At 46.3% G+C, this 14342-nt stretch overlaps 1 protein-coding gene across 1 annotated transcript in view; it reads left to right on the top strand.

Annotated features, from left to right (window-relative positions):
* Positions 1-7543: 7543 nt before the first annotated feature.
* Positions 7544-14342, top strand: part of PLEKHD1 (pleckstrin homology domain containing, family D (with coiled-coil domains) member 1) — a 28143-nt gene continuing 21344 nt past the window's right edge. Inside the window, exon 1 of the mRNA XM_010574158.1 lies at positions 7544-7692. Coding sequence (XP_010572460.1) covers positions 7544-7692 — 149 coding nt within the window. The remainder of the gene's footprint in view (positions 7693-14342) is intronic.

The following is a 14342-nucleotide window of genomic DNA, read 5'->3' as shown; positions in this document are numbered from 1 at the left end:
TTTCAGTGTCCTTCCTTGCCAGGCAGTTTCTTTCATATGTCTGATGGCTCTCCTTTAACATACAGGGTTTGCGGTAGAGCTGTCACGGTCTCCTGCTGTGATAGGTGGCACCAGTAGATCTTTGTGTCTCTATTTAGATAACTCATTGAGAATGCAGATAGGAAGGAGGCAAGAAGTATCTCTTGTTCCTGTCCTGTGTATGCGTACAGCAGGAGCCCTGAGCTCACAGTGACTGGCTGTGAGCAGGACCAAGAGAGAGAGACTTGGGAGTGGAGGCTGCTGTGGATTAGAGCTGAGGGGTGTAATGGAATGTATAGGTGACGGGTGTGAAGAACATCAGTGTTGTGGTCCCTGCAGCTTCCACTCCTGAATGAAGGCCTAATTGTAGTGTCCTTGGCTTTTTAAGGCCTTGCCTTCAATGATCATAGTAATGGTAGGGGTAAAGGGAACATTGAATGTGTATGCAAAAGCAGTTATGGTCTGTGTGTGTGCTGGGCATTTTGTGGACTTTGGATTAAATGAAAACATGGTTTAGCCAATTCTGCTTTCTGGATATGTATTTATTGTTTAAAAGTTAAGCCTATGACTTCTTTGACCAGAGGGAACAAAGTAGAAATTAGTGGACTGTCAATATCTAAACTTTTGCAGTTGAGAAACACCTTGTAGAAAGTAGTCCTGCACCTAACCCTGTTCTAGAAACTTGGAGTGAGAGTTCAGATCTACTGACTGATGTTGAAACAGCTAAGGAGTGTGCTTCTCCAGAGTGGGCAGCCATCAGCCCTGGACCTCATTTACTACTTGCTGGACTGTTTTGTCAGATCTTAAGTGTTGATGGTGCTCCAGTTGTTTGCCTGTGTTAATATGTAGAGGTATTACATTTTTCCTATCCATTATTCTGCCAAGAAATCTCTAACAAATCCTTCTCTTTTGCAGGATTTTTTTGTCTGGCCGTTGTACCCAAACTACTGTATGGGTATATGTATTCTTATGATGTTCTGAATTTAGTACTAGTGTCATAGGTGAGGAACTGTGGCTGAGAGAAATCAAGTTACATGCTTAAGTCAGGTAGGGATATTGCCAGGGCTGGAAGCTAAGCCCTGTTGTACTGAACTCATTATGAAGGCAACACCTTTTCTGTGCTCAGAATTAACAGGACTGAGTAAGCAATTGCACCTTGAAGCTCTGTGCTGACTTCTGAAATAGCTGCTCTAAACCTTGTCTCTGATCTGTTTGCTAGATCTCCGAGTGCTCTGGCACCACAGGGTGCAAAGGACAAGAAAGTCTTTAAAAATTGCTGAGCTGGCTTTTATGTAGCCAGTGCTACTCAGGCGGCACGTGTATGCATGTCATAGGTAGTCCTCAACTTGACTTTGCTGTTTCCTGTGCAGAAAGCTTCCAGCAGAGCTGGCTAAGCCATTGCTGCTGAGCTGTGTCACCTGGTCAAACCACATCCTTGGTAAGTCTCTACTGTTGCTGTTGTCACACTTGGGATCAGGTTGAAGGATGTTGATCGCAAGCAGGTAAGATGGAGGTAAAATCAAATGCTCTAGGAAAGGTAAATAGAAATGCAGGTGGTCTGCAGGTTAAGCAGCAAGCTTACCAGCTCTGAACACTGTTAGAAAACCTTTTTGGGGAAAGGTTTGTTCTTTCGTGTCCCTGTGCGTGGAGGTTTGGCTGCTCCCCATGAGGAGGAGCGTACCCATGGCCGCTGGGCCCTCCCACAGCCTCAGAACTGGGACTGGGATTTGGCTGGCTGGGGCTGCCTGAGCAGCGCGGCTGGTTAGGCAGCAGTCACCACGGATATGCAGTGCTGCCCTTCCCCAGGGAGGAGGGGAAGGGAGCGTGTGCTGGTGGGTTCATAATCTAAGGAAAGCCAGAAAGCAAGTAGGGCTGTATTCATTTACTGCTGTTGAACAAGCTGCTTGTTGGAAGCAGCTTATTTAACTATTCCAGTACTGAATATTTTTTATGTAAGCCATGTGATTACTTCGTGGTATTTAGGCTTGATGGGGGAAAAACTGGTGTATTGCAGGAAGCCTATGGGCTGTCTTCTGGAGGAAGCTTTTTCTAATGCAGCTGACTACTCTGTTGTGTTCTAAAGTCCCTAAAAAATGCCTGTTTAGCAGAAACCATTTTTTAAAACAAAAAAACCACCACCACAATGAATGAGTCTTCTTTCAGAAGAGATTTCTTAGTAGGATTAAAAAAAAAAGAAAGAAATTTTCTCCTTTAGATACATGTATTGGGTTTGCATGGCAAGGTTTTGGTAGTGGGGGGGCTACAGGCACGGCTTCTGTGGGAAGCTGCTGGAAGCTTTCTCCACGTCTGACAGAGCCAACGCCAGCCGGCTCCAAGATGGACCTGCCGCTGGCCAAGGCCGAACCCATCAGTGACGGCGGTAGCGCCTCTGGGATAATAGATTTAAGAAGGGGGAAAAAACCCCCTGTGCAACAGCAGCCAGCTGAGAGGAGTGAGAATATGTGAGAGAAACAACCCTGCAGACACCAAGGTCAGTGAAGAAGGAGGGGGAGGAGGTGCTCCAGGGGCTGGAGCAGAGATTCTCTTACAGCCCATGGTGAAGACCATGGTGAGGCAGGCTGTCCCTCTGCAGCCCCGGGAGGACCCCACGCTGGAGCAGGGGAAGAGTGAAGAGTCCTGCCCCTGAGGAGGAAGGAGCGGCAGAGACAACGTGTGATGAACTGACCCCAACCCCTGTCCCCATGTGCTGCTGGGGGGGAGGAGGTAGAGAAAATCAGGAGTAAAGTCAAGCCCGTGAAGAAGGGAGGGGTGGGGGGAAGGTGTTTTAAGATTTGGGTTTATTTCTCACTATCCTACTCTGATTGGATTGGTAATAAATTAAGTTAATTTTCCCCAAGTTGAGTCTGTTTTGCCCATGATGATAACTGGCAAGTGATCTCTGCTTGTCTTTATCTTGACCCACGAGCCTTTTATTATATTTTCTCTCCCCTGTCCAGCTGAGGAGGGGAGTGTTAGAGCTGCTTTGGTGGGCACCTGGTGTCCAGCCAGGGTCAGCCCACCACAGATGCTGAGAGAAACGGCCATTGACTGTGGTGTCAGTCCCTGAACAAGCCATCCCCCAAAAGCCAGGCTGAGTGCTTACTGTCCACAAGGCTATTGGGCTGGCTGCTTGCTATCAAATCCCTTTGCTTCAGTAAACTGGCATCTTATTTTCTGTCTTCCTGGAAGTTTCCTGAAGTGGTGCTATATTCACAGCTAATAGTTTAATATGACTCATGGGCCATCCATAGTGGATCTGGGTGGGTTGGAAGGGCTGGGACTGGTGGAGGGTGTTGTCTGGAACAGGACACTGAGACCATGTGATTCTCACCAAGGGATGATGTCAGATGGGGTTATAAATCTACAAAGGCTTTTCACTTCAATGGCTGTTTGCTGAACAACTCTTCTTTGAGCTCTGCAGGACAGCTCTGCCTTCTGATCTGACACTAAGAATTTAATCACGTGCAAGGGAAACATAATCTGTCAATGTATTGCACTAGGGATGGGTGGATGGTGGTTGCTTTTGTTCTATTTAAAATAGTCTCTGCACACAACTGTACGTCTGGGAAGCTGGAACATCATTTTGATAGATACATGTGACATTTTATCTTTGCAAGAATGATATATCATAAATGAAACCTGAGCTGGACTTTCTTTTTATTTCTCCACATTGTTCCAGGTACCTGCTAATACCTTCCATAATTGCTAATGTTTTTTTGGGTTGAAAACGGCTACAGAGCCTATCAGAAGCTGTAAGAGGAAGGGGAATCCGTACGGGAAGGCAAGATCTGAATCTTTCCAACTCTGCCGCAGTTCTGATCCAAATCTTGACTTCCTGGCGCCAGCCTAAGGATTAGTTTGTTCTTTTCTGCATAAAGTATTATTGTAAGGCTGCCCAGAACATAAAGGTATAACTTTTCACTTAAAAAAAAAAAAAAAAAATACAAGCCTCCTCATTGGCTGCAGTTAGCCAGTATGTGTATCCTTAAACTGAAAGGGAGCATCTTCCAGCTGGAGGGTGGCCTGTGATGATGGAGTGTTACTTCTGTACTAGCTTGCACTGCTGTCTGCTTCAAAGGTTTTTTTGAGCAAAATGTTATCGGCTTGATGTGTAGGAAAAGTAGGGACAACATATTAGCAAAATAATTCCTGTATCAGTACAACCTGTCTCTCTGCAGGAAGATTTTCTGAGTAAAGCTCCAGTGCTTTCTCTCCAGAATGTACAGTTGTGTGTCCCCTATGAGCCATCAAGACTGAAACATCCATCTAAAAATGTTTAAATTATTATTCTGGAACAAAAATGTTTCAGAGAAAGCGAGTGAGCCTAATCTGTATCTCTGGAAGGTACGGCCACCTCAGATTGCTTTGGGTGTAACGGATCCAACCAAGTAACCTCTTCGCCTCTGCTGCTCTTGTGAGGCAGTTCCACAACCCCCTTCCTGTGACACTTACACACCTTCTCATCTGTTCGTGGCCAATTTAGGTCAGTTTGTTCAGCATCAACCTTTACCAATACATTAAGAGGGGAAAGAATGCCTGAAACTAGACAGCAGTCAAATTTTCCCCTTTGCTCTCATTTAAACAAGTGAAGTCCTTTTAGTTTCCTGTCATACTATGGGTTAGCTATACCTGTGATCATCCCTCAAGTCTTTTTCTGCATCTCTTCAGGGCCAGGGAATCTGTTTGGCCAGAACTGTACAGAAGGGATTGTGTATGGGTCTGGCACAAGGGCTTATGTCTGCCTTCACTTACAATGCAGACCACGACTGCGTTTTTCTTTTTGCACTGGTGTCACACGGTTGTCCTGGGAAGGTCTTGTACACTTGGGTCTCCCTCCTCTGCTCTTAGTAAATGGTGAGGTCCCAGATTAAATACAAAATTATTATCTCGGTATAAATGTCTATGTGCTTTTGGGCTATTAGGTTTCACCAAGAGCTTGCAGCAAAACCAAGTCTGCTTGTGCTTTCCTAAGGCTTTCTGTCCCCTGGAATTTGGAGAAGGCGCTTCTGCAGGACACAGCTCTCCCTACTGTGGTGGACCCTTTTCTCCCGGCCGGGTTTTGTGACACTGTTCTCTTCATCCTGAAGTTCCTGGCCAGTTGAAGTAAGTTTTGCATCTGACAGAAGTTAACATTGAAGAACCTTTAAGGTGGCCGTTATGTTGTTACCTTCTGTTTGTGAGAGGCAAGTTGCTCAGACTGGTTGTGTTGCTCTCCTGCTCTTCCCTTCAGGCAGGCCCCCAATTTATTTAGGCTAGTACACACGTAAAGGAAATGTTGACATAACCACTGTTATTACAGATTACTTTGTCCAGACACCAGCAGTTACAAAATCCACCCCACTGCTATTACTACCCTAGTGTTGCTGGCACCTGCCCATGTTTAACTCTTGGTCACTTGACGAAAGCAAGTTGCTCTTTCCCTTCCCTGCGGGTGCCCACTCTAAAGAATTTGCTGTGACTACTCAGTCCCTTGCTTGTCCTAGAGGTCTCCAGAAGAAACAATATCTCAGTTTTTTGATGTTGGGAGCTAGAGACCTCTTTTCTCTCTTGATTTGTGCAAGATAAAAAGAAGTAAAGAAGCAAAGGATGAAAATCTGCAGGTCACTGCTATCAGATCTTTGCATTGCCAGTGCAGTGCAATGGCAGGGGCGCTGGATCATCCTTACATGGGAATTCTGTGTCTTTTCACTCCACATTTATAAATTAAGGTGATGCTGTTGGGCCCAGAATCCTTTTTACCCTTTGTGCAACATAATTCCAGGGAACCTTTTTCCTCTCCTGATTATGAGTTTCTTCTCAGTGCAGTGTGAGGAATGGCCACTACAGCATTAATACTTCTCTTCTGCAACGCAGTGTTGTATTCAAGAGTTGAGGCTCAGGTGAGACGGAGACAGTATCTGCTGCTCTCCCCTGTTCACCACCCTCTCCCTTAATGTCGCTCTGAGATGGTCTTTGATGCTGCTCGGGACACGTCCTGTCTGGGACCAAAAGGCCAGTCAAAGCCAGGATGAGAGAAAGTAACAAAGCGTCGAGTTTGCTGACTCTCTCATCTAGCGATCAATAGACATTTTTATCAGGGACCTGCATCTATAATTTCTCTAATACCAAATGCACCTTGTGAGCTGGAGGCGGGCTGTCTGTGTTTCCTCTATTTAAGATGCTTTGCAAGTGCCTGTGACCATACAAAGCTAAGCGAGCCTGTCCCCAGAGCTGTGATCTAGTGTATGGTATGTCCCAGGTTTCTAATCTCCAGGAGTGAGAGAGGACCGTGTGTCTGCAGTGTGTCACTTCTGAATAACTGCACTGGGAAGGGCTGACACTTAGCAATTAGAGCATCAAACTCGATACGCGTAGGATGGCACAGGTTAAAACAGGAGCAGATGCTTCACAGCATGTACGTGTCTGTATTGGTTATATGATACCCCAAAACTCCAGATGTTTTACCAGGCACAATGCAGGCAGTTCTTCCCCAAATCCTAATCCTGGTGGGAAGGCTGGATGCGGGAAGGAACAATATGATGCTAATGTGCTTTCCTGTGGGTATTACAAAAGACAGGGGTTCTTTTGGAGGGCTGTGTTTGTATCTCTGCAGGGAGGGCGGGTTTCAAGAGAGGAACAAGGACTTAGGGAACCAGAATAAAAAGCTTGTTGTGAGAGTACTAAACGGGAGATGAATGGAGACTCACCTGAGCTGTGTGACATATTCCTATGTCTCTGTGCTGTGGCCAGGAAGGAACTGGTACCTGAGAGGCAGGGCAGAGGCTGCGCTTGCCACATCTCCAAGATGCAGCAAGGCACGGAGGCAGGCAGAATTTTATGCTCGTAACTTTGATCAGCAATGGCCCTTTAAGGCTGAGCAAGGCGTGCAGCATGGACACTGCCCAGTCCAAATCCAGCAGCCACGTGAACCGTACCCGGGTGGGCAGTGCCAGGCTGGCACAGCAAAAGCCTTCCAGTGGCAGGGGGAATCTTATTGAACTTGCTGGCTCCCACCCATTCTGCTCCCTTTTTCCTTGGGACAAATGAGAAGAACCTGTCTCCAAGTGCAAGATTTTGGGGGTATGTATCAGAGTAAGAGATGCCTGACAGTAAAACGTCCATCTTGCCCTGATTTCTGTCTGGGGTGCTGCAATGTCGAGTGAAATAACCTTCCAAGCCAGCTCTGGTGCAGATGTATTTTGGCTTATGTTATTGCTGGGAGCTTTTTCTCTGATGAGCTCTTTCTGCCTCTCTGTGTTCCTGATCTCTGGCTCTCCTCACTCTTTTTTTTTTTCCTTGGGCTGGGATGTGTGCTGTCTGTCATGCATCAGGAAGTAATACGCAATGAGGAAACTCTCATCATCTGTGCATCAGGGAGAGAATTATTGACTGAGTGCTGAGCAGTCAAGTTATTGATTCAAACCATAGCCCAGTCTCTCCGTCTGCCGCTTGGAGTGGCTGGTTACGTCCTTCTGGTTCATTGCATTTAATCGGATTCCCTGAGCTGCCACGCAGAGGGAGAGAGTTAGAACCAGATCCATCTATAATGTTTGCTTCAAAATCCAGTTCCGTATCCCCCTCTCCATCCATGGAGCAGGCAGATTCAGATGCTCTGGACATCAGCACCAAAGTGCAGCTGTACGGCGTGCTCTGGAAGAGACCCTTTGGGAGGCAGTCAGCCAAATGGTCCAGGAGGTAAGCTACAGTCGCTGAGGGATGCTGAGGTGAAATACAAAGCCTAAGGGTGCTGGGGTAAGTTAGAGCCTGAGTGCTTGGCTCTTCAAGTGCAGCTAGCCAGGCAGAGACTAGGGGTGAAACTTTGGGCATAGCTTCCCTGCTGTTCTGAGTCTGCTTTACACACATAGCACCTCATTGTGCTTGCTTCTTTATCTGCCCAGTCCCTGTGCAATGTGTACTCCAGGGTGGGAATAGGGACTAGCTGCCTCCTCTGGATAATTATCCTATGATCATTTCATGAAAGAGGAAAAGTCAGCTCCTATATTTTGCCCCTGAACTGCTTGACTTTGTTCATCAGCACTTGTTAAAGCTCTTTGAGTCCTTTGGGTACGAGATGGCTAAGCCGGACTGATTGTGCATGTGGGACTGTGTGTGCATGTGTATGGTCTGCAGAGGTTTGTGGACCAGCATCAGTACTGCTGTGCTGCGTGATGGTGATGGCACGCTTGGAACAGTGAATGCAGACTATCTTCCCTGGGGAGAAGGTGGCTCTGAATTCTTTCCCATGTGCTGCTAGGGAGTTGTAAGCTGCTGCTGTGTGTTGCGTATCAGCAGCCAGGAAGCTTGGAGCTGGAAAGCATTTGCTATAACCTTTTACCAAGGACAGAAATATGTTCTGTAATACTGAAGTTATAGGTCAGTTTGAGGTTTAAAGTTGGTGTCGTTTCTTTATGCAAATCGCTGAATTTCACAGGAGAGTTTTCTGCTGGCTGTCAAATGATGGGACACGACTGTTTATGGATGGGTATTCGCACAGAAACATAGTACAGCTCTTTCTCATTGCTCACGGGGGGTACATGATCCAATGGATTAAACCTTACAGCACTCCTGGACGGCCGATTAATGTCACTGCTGATAGATGTCGTTGGCAAATGATTCAGTTAGAAGACTGGCAGCTGAGAAACTTGCATTTTCACCCTAGCGCTGCCAGAGATATGTTTTGTGAGCCAGGATTTGTTGTCGTGATCTATTAAAGAAGAATAGTAGTACTTACCCGCCTTTAGTAGTTTGATATCAGCAGATGAAAAAGTCTGCCAGAAAAGCAAAGTAATGTGGTTTTCTTCCCCCACCTCACCTTTCCACTGGCAAAAGACACAAACAAGTCATTAACAAAAGGCAGCACAGGAAGCCGGATCTACCTCTGGAGCTGAAAGGCAGTTTTGTAGCCTTTGTAGCACAGTGTGTGTTAAGGCTTTTTGGAAGAATAAATTAACCTGCACATGAGCAATGTCTGTCGGCTACCTTGGGTACTTAACTTTTGTGGGTGCCTTTTTGCTGCAGTCTGCAGTGTAGGCACAACACATCAAATCCATTTCTAAACCCAGCTTTCCCAGTTTTGTGCTGTGTAGTAACCATAGTGCTGTCTAGTCTAATAGACCTGTGAAGATGGTGTGGCCTGAAAAACAGTTAAATGTTGCTTGGGAAGCAGTTTTGTGTTTGTAGCAATCTCTGACCCGGATGCAGGTTTTATGCTGTACTCCCTCACCCACCCCATCCCTGCCCCCAAAACAATGGCCTTTTTTCACCCAGGAGGGAATTTGTGCTGATGCTCCCTACTCAGCTCCCAGACATTGATATTTAAATGAATTATGTCTGGAAACTAATTTGACTGTGTTATGGAAAAGAAGTGGACAGAATAACAGAGGGGAAGGTAATTTGCCACGGAGGAGAAATTCTTAAAAGGCTTTTTTTTCTTCCTAATCAAAATTTCTTGCAGGCAAATGGCCCATCTCTGCTCTCTCTGTCATTATTTATTTAGTGCTGTTCTATTCCTAGAAGTCAACCCCATCTCCAGCAAGTGGTAAATATTTTAGTGATAGCAGGTGGGAGGAGATGGGGAGGTGACCGTGGGGTGGGGATGATGTGGAAGGTTAGCTGCAGGCATGGCAGCTGAGGGTCCTGGGGCACCGGAGACAGGTCAGTGGGAGACGAACACAGGGAATCTGTAGGGTTTGGAAGGAAGGGGTTTCTGGAGTAAAAAGACTGGAACAGATGGAACGATAAGATTTTTTTAATTGCAGGAGAGATTTCCTTTAAAGTAAAAAATCTTGCACGTTATTAGAAGTCGGTCATTATGGGGGGATAAGGAGCAATTCATCTATTCGCCCCCTTTAACCTCCATGCCCACCGAGACACAGCTGGTCAAGTGCATTATTTTATGAAAAGGAGAAGAGATGTTTCCTGCTCCAGTTAAATTAAGAGAAAGAATTGACTATTGCTAGATACAGTTGAGGATCTGATCTCTGAGCAATGTAGATTTTGTCCTGAAATCTCAGATTACTACTTTTAATCTGTTTGGTATTTACAGGTAGTAACTTTGCTGTGAAGTAATTTTGCTCTGGACAATATTACTACTCCCTGTCCCAAGGAAAGTCTTCCCAAGATATGGGAGATAAACCAGCATGCAACAGGAGGATTGATCACATCAGGCCATCAGCCATGCAGATGAGTCTGTGTGGCTGTTTAAGAGATGCATGATACTGGCTTGATCCTATTCATTTGGCTGTAGCAACAGTGCTGCTGGAGACACTGACAGGAAAAACAAATGTTTAAGGGAAAGATGGAGCCTGAGTGGATAATGGATCAAGGAAAAAAGCCTAGGCATGGTGTCCAGTGCTTTGGTGATTGAAATACCAGGTTTGGGGATTTCACGGCAATAGAGGTTATGCAGGGAGGGATAGCAGAGCCTTGTTTTAGTCAGGGCTGGCATCTGATGGCACCTGTGAAGACAGCAAGACTTGACATGAGGCAGTTGTCTGGAGCACTCTCGGTCCTTTCCCTTGCCCACACAATGGTCTGTCCTGCAGCCTAAGTATTTGTGCGCTGCCTGAGAGGGCTCAACTGACCGCGAGTGGGCTGGGTGCTTCTGGCACTGGACCAGCACGGCTGTGTTTATCTGCCAGGGCTGACGTCTGAGCATGCTGCCTTTCAGAGCTTTATTTTGGAATGCCATCAGCAGCATCCTAGCCCCTGTCTCTCCAAGAGAAGTTGTTCTATTCCGAAGGTGAATTTTCTTTCCTTGTAAAGTAATATCCTTCCAAAAGAGATGCAACAGTCTTCTGAGTTTACTGGTGCTTTTGACCAGTCTAAGCTTGGGTCACTGCTGGACTGTCTTTGGAAAGTCATATTCTTGGCCCTTGATTATGGGTCCTCCTCTTCCCACCAAACTGCACTCCATTCTTCCTTCCAGTTAACAACAAGCAGTTTAGTCTCTTCCCTACTCCAGAAGTTGTACTGGTAATGGCATCAGCCTGGCATGGAGTCTGGAATTAAATGCACAAGGTATGTACCTGCCCTGGATGTGGCATGAATGGGGCACTGTAGCTTTGCAGATAGGAAGTGACACATCCTTTTTTACTGTGAGTAATCCCAGCCCCTTACAGAAATGTCAGGCTCTAAGCCGACTGTCACCTTTCAGGTGAGAGACTTTGGGGCTAAGGGGAACAGTTCCAGGAGGGCATCTGCTCAGTGGTCAACGAGAAAAGCAAGGTGGAACATTAGGAGTTGAAAAGAGTAGAGAACAAACCAGAAAATATGCTTATACCTCTGAGTAAATCCATCAGAGATGCCAGGGTGCTGCTGGAAGGAGGGAAACACAACACAGTTGAGAGAGAAATTTTATCTTCTCTTGGACCAGTCCTGGCTGTGGCACTGCGAAGCATGCACATAACCTTGTTTTCCAGCAAAGTGGCTACCAACAGTCACTGGATGTGGTCACGGGACAGACGGAAAAGATGATTATTTAGGACTGTTTTCTGCTCTAAAAAAGCTAGAAGGCAGGCAGCTGCAGAGCAGCGTGTGTGCGTGCAGCACAGGGGCAGCGGGAGCTGCTGAAGCAGCACAGGGGCTGTGAGTCAAGCAGACCGTGTGCTTCCCTCTCATCCTTGTAAACTTCCCACTTGGCTGGTTGCTGTCGGGAAGCATCCACCTCTTCCCGCTCCCTGCCCAGGAGCTGCTCCAGCTGCCCAGAACCAAGGCAGGAGGCAGCCAGGAAAGCCTGGAGCTGTCAGGAGAGGAAGAGTGAGGGACAGGTACTGCAGGCTCTGAGCTGACCTGCTGATAAAGATCCTTTGCCCATCGGTTTCCTGAGCCGTCCCCAGGGAGAGAGAACTGGGCTGATGTAGTAACAGGGATTCGCTGCCCGTGCTCCTGGACTGGCGCCCAGAAAACCACCATTGGAAGGAAGGACCAGTGAGACTGCTGCAGTTTTATAATGTAAACACGTAACACAGTCCATTGACACTTCAAAAACTTTTACAAAGATTAGCTAATTAATCTCATTAGCCCTCTGTGACACAAAGAAAGCACTTTGTCCCCAGAGATCAGGTATCTCTACTCGTCCAGTATAGAGCTGTTGTGTCTAATTCTGGCAGATCAAGTCACTCGGATTGTTACTGTTCCTCTGCTATTCCAGTTTAATTACACTGCGGTTTCAATGGTTTCTTAGTGCAGGATTTAGTGACAGGGTGACCCAAGGGTGGGTGACCATATGTGAATGGCTCTTGTGCTGCATGTGGAGTGTGCACGGCTATACCAGGTCCGCTCACCTCTTTCACCTTTGCTGCTGCTCTCCAGGCTTTTTGAAAGCTGCTCTGTTTTTAAATCTCTTCTTTTTTTTGTTTCTTGTTTGTATTCAAAACCTTCCCCTGTCTTTCCAGCACTCCTTTTTCTTCTGCTGGCTCATCTGTGCCTAATTCAGATACGGGTTCAGTGCCTCCAGCCCCCCAGTCCTAACTGGGTGTCTCTCCCCATTCTCCCTTGGTCATCTTTTCCCTTTCTGCTCTTACTCACCTTGCTGCTGCTTCAGTCTTCAGCTTGCCCTTGAGTCTTGTAACTTTCTCCTCTACTCCTTCACTTCACCCCTCTTTCCATTGTGCTGCGTCAATTATCCTCGTATTGTTGTATGGAGGCTTCGTCCTGAAAGTCAAAGTTAAAGTGGTCATTGCCTTCCAGGTAAGGATAGATGAGGGAATATAATCTAAGCATAAATACATTATGTCCATCAGCTAACCAGTTTTTCAATGTTCTTCCTTCATTATTTGCTGTGGAGTTTTGTTGTTACTATTTTTTAAACTCTTATTTTGTACATTTTCATTCCAAATCCCCACAGATTCTCTCCACATCTGTGAGATCAGGGATCTAAAAGTTCATTAATCTGCCAGAGGCACATAAATTCTCAGAGATCTGTGCTATGCTTTGTTCTGGGTTTTGTTTTGGGTTTGTATTCCACTGGAGCATAATCTGTAATATGGGGATTATCAGCAGCACTAAGCAGGCAAAAAGTAAGTAACAAACTAAAGCCTGGCTTTAACTGGGGGTTAACATTTAGATTAAAAATCACGTATAGCTAAAGATCAGTATCTTTACCTGTCTTGCAAATGTTTCTCGAGGTTGTTCAGACTGACAAGACTGTTGGAATCAATGAATAGACTTTCTCCGTTCCATGTGGTGTGCTGGTTTTTATTCCTTATTTTCATATTTATACCCACAGTATCTAGTTCACTCTGACCCACTGGACCAAGCACAGGCCATTGGCCAGGCAGGATTGTTCTTTAAAGAAGTTATTTCTGTATTTATTGTGCAGATGAGGTTATATGTCCCTCTAAAAATCAAGTCCTTGTTGAACTAAGCATTAGAGACATAAAGTGAAGATGCAGCTACTCATAAGAAAGCTTTCTTACAGAGTTAATGACAAGAGGTGGGAGGAAAAATGAAATTGAGCAGCAGCCTTGTGCTTTCCTCAGAAGTTATGTGGAGCGCTCTCTGATATCTGCCTTGGCCAGGGTCAGCTCTGAACCTTCTGCAGAGGTCATGGCTGCCTTTGCCATTAATGCAAATATATCTGAAAATACCAATTCTTTTTTCACACAAAGGTGAGACCTTGATGAATCCCCTCTACCAGTTATGTGTCCCACAGAGCTGTGCCTAACACAGACGCCTAACATCTGCTAAATGGGCCGGTGTCTCAAAGTTGTGTGAGCAGTTCAGCCCCCCCCCCTTTTTCTGGGATGCTCCTTCCCATCCCTGCCTACTGTGATGAGGAAACCACTCTGGTCCCTGATCTGTGACACTGGCGAGAGGTTTGGGATGGAGATTCCCATCATAGGGAAAGCAAGTTGTGCCCCATGGACAGTCCATCTCCCTGTCCATCTTAGGCACCTTTTACAATCATACAGAGAGAGTATGGACGGCCCCCACAGGTGGGCTCACACATTGCTTTCCCAGCTGAGGGGTCGTTAGATGCAGCTCCTCTGGGAGGTGCACTGGCACACGAGCTCGGGCTGGAAAGGTGATGGTCCCCTGGGTAGAAGGTGAATAGTAATTGCTCCTACTCGGATAACGTGCTGGACAGGCTGCACTGTGAATGAGCACCTTTTCGGTCTGCTACTGACTAAATGACCTCAGTGCAGAAGAGTGATTTTTTGCACTGAGTCATGCTGTTCTCCTTGGAGAGATTTTGCCAGGCTGTGGTCAGGAACAAGAGGTGAGGTTAGGCAGTCAACCATGATGATCCCAGAGTATCAAACAAGAAGACAGTGCCCTGCTGAGGATGCAAGCTGGCTTCTTCTCCCCGCCTCTGATATCAACAGGAACAGGTTTAGATGAGT

The sequence above is a fragment of the Haliaeetus leucocephalus genome, unplaced genomic scaffold, assembly GCF_000737465.1.
Source record: "Haliaeetus leucocephalus isolate CR32 unplaced genomic scaffold, Haliaeetus_leucocephalus-4.0 Scaffold417, whole genome shotgun sequence".
NCBI classification, from domain to species: domain Eukaryota; kingdom Metazoa; phylum Chordata; class Aves; order Accipitriformes; family Accipitridae; genus Haliaeetus; species Haliaeetus leucocephalus.
This window is presented reverse-complemented; position numbering and strand designations above follow the sequence as displayed.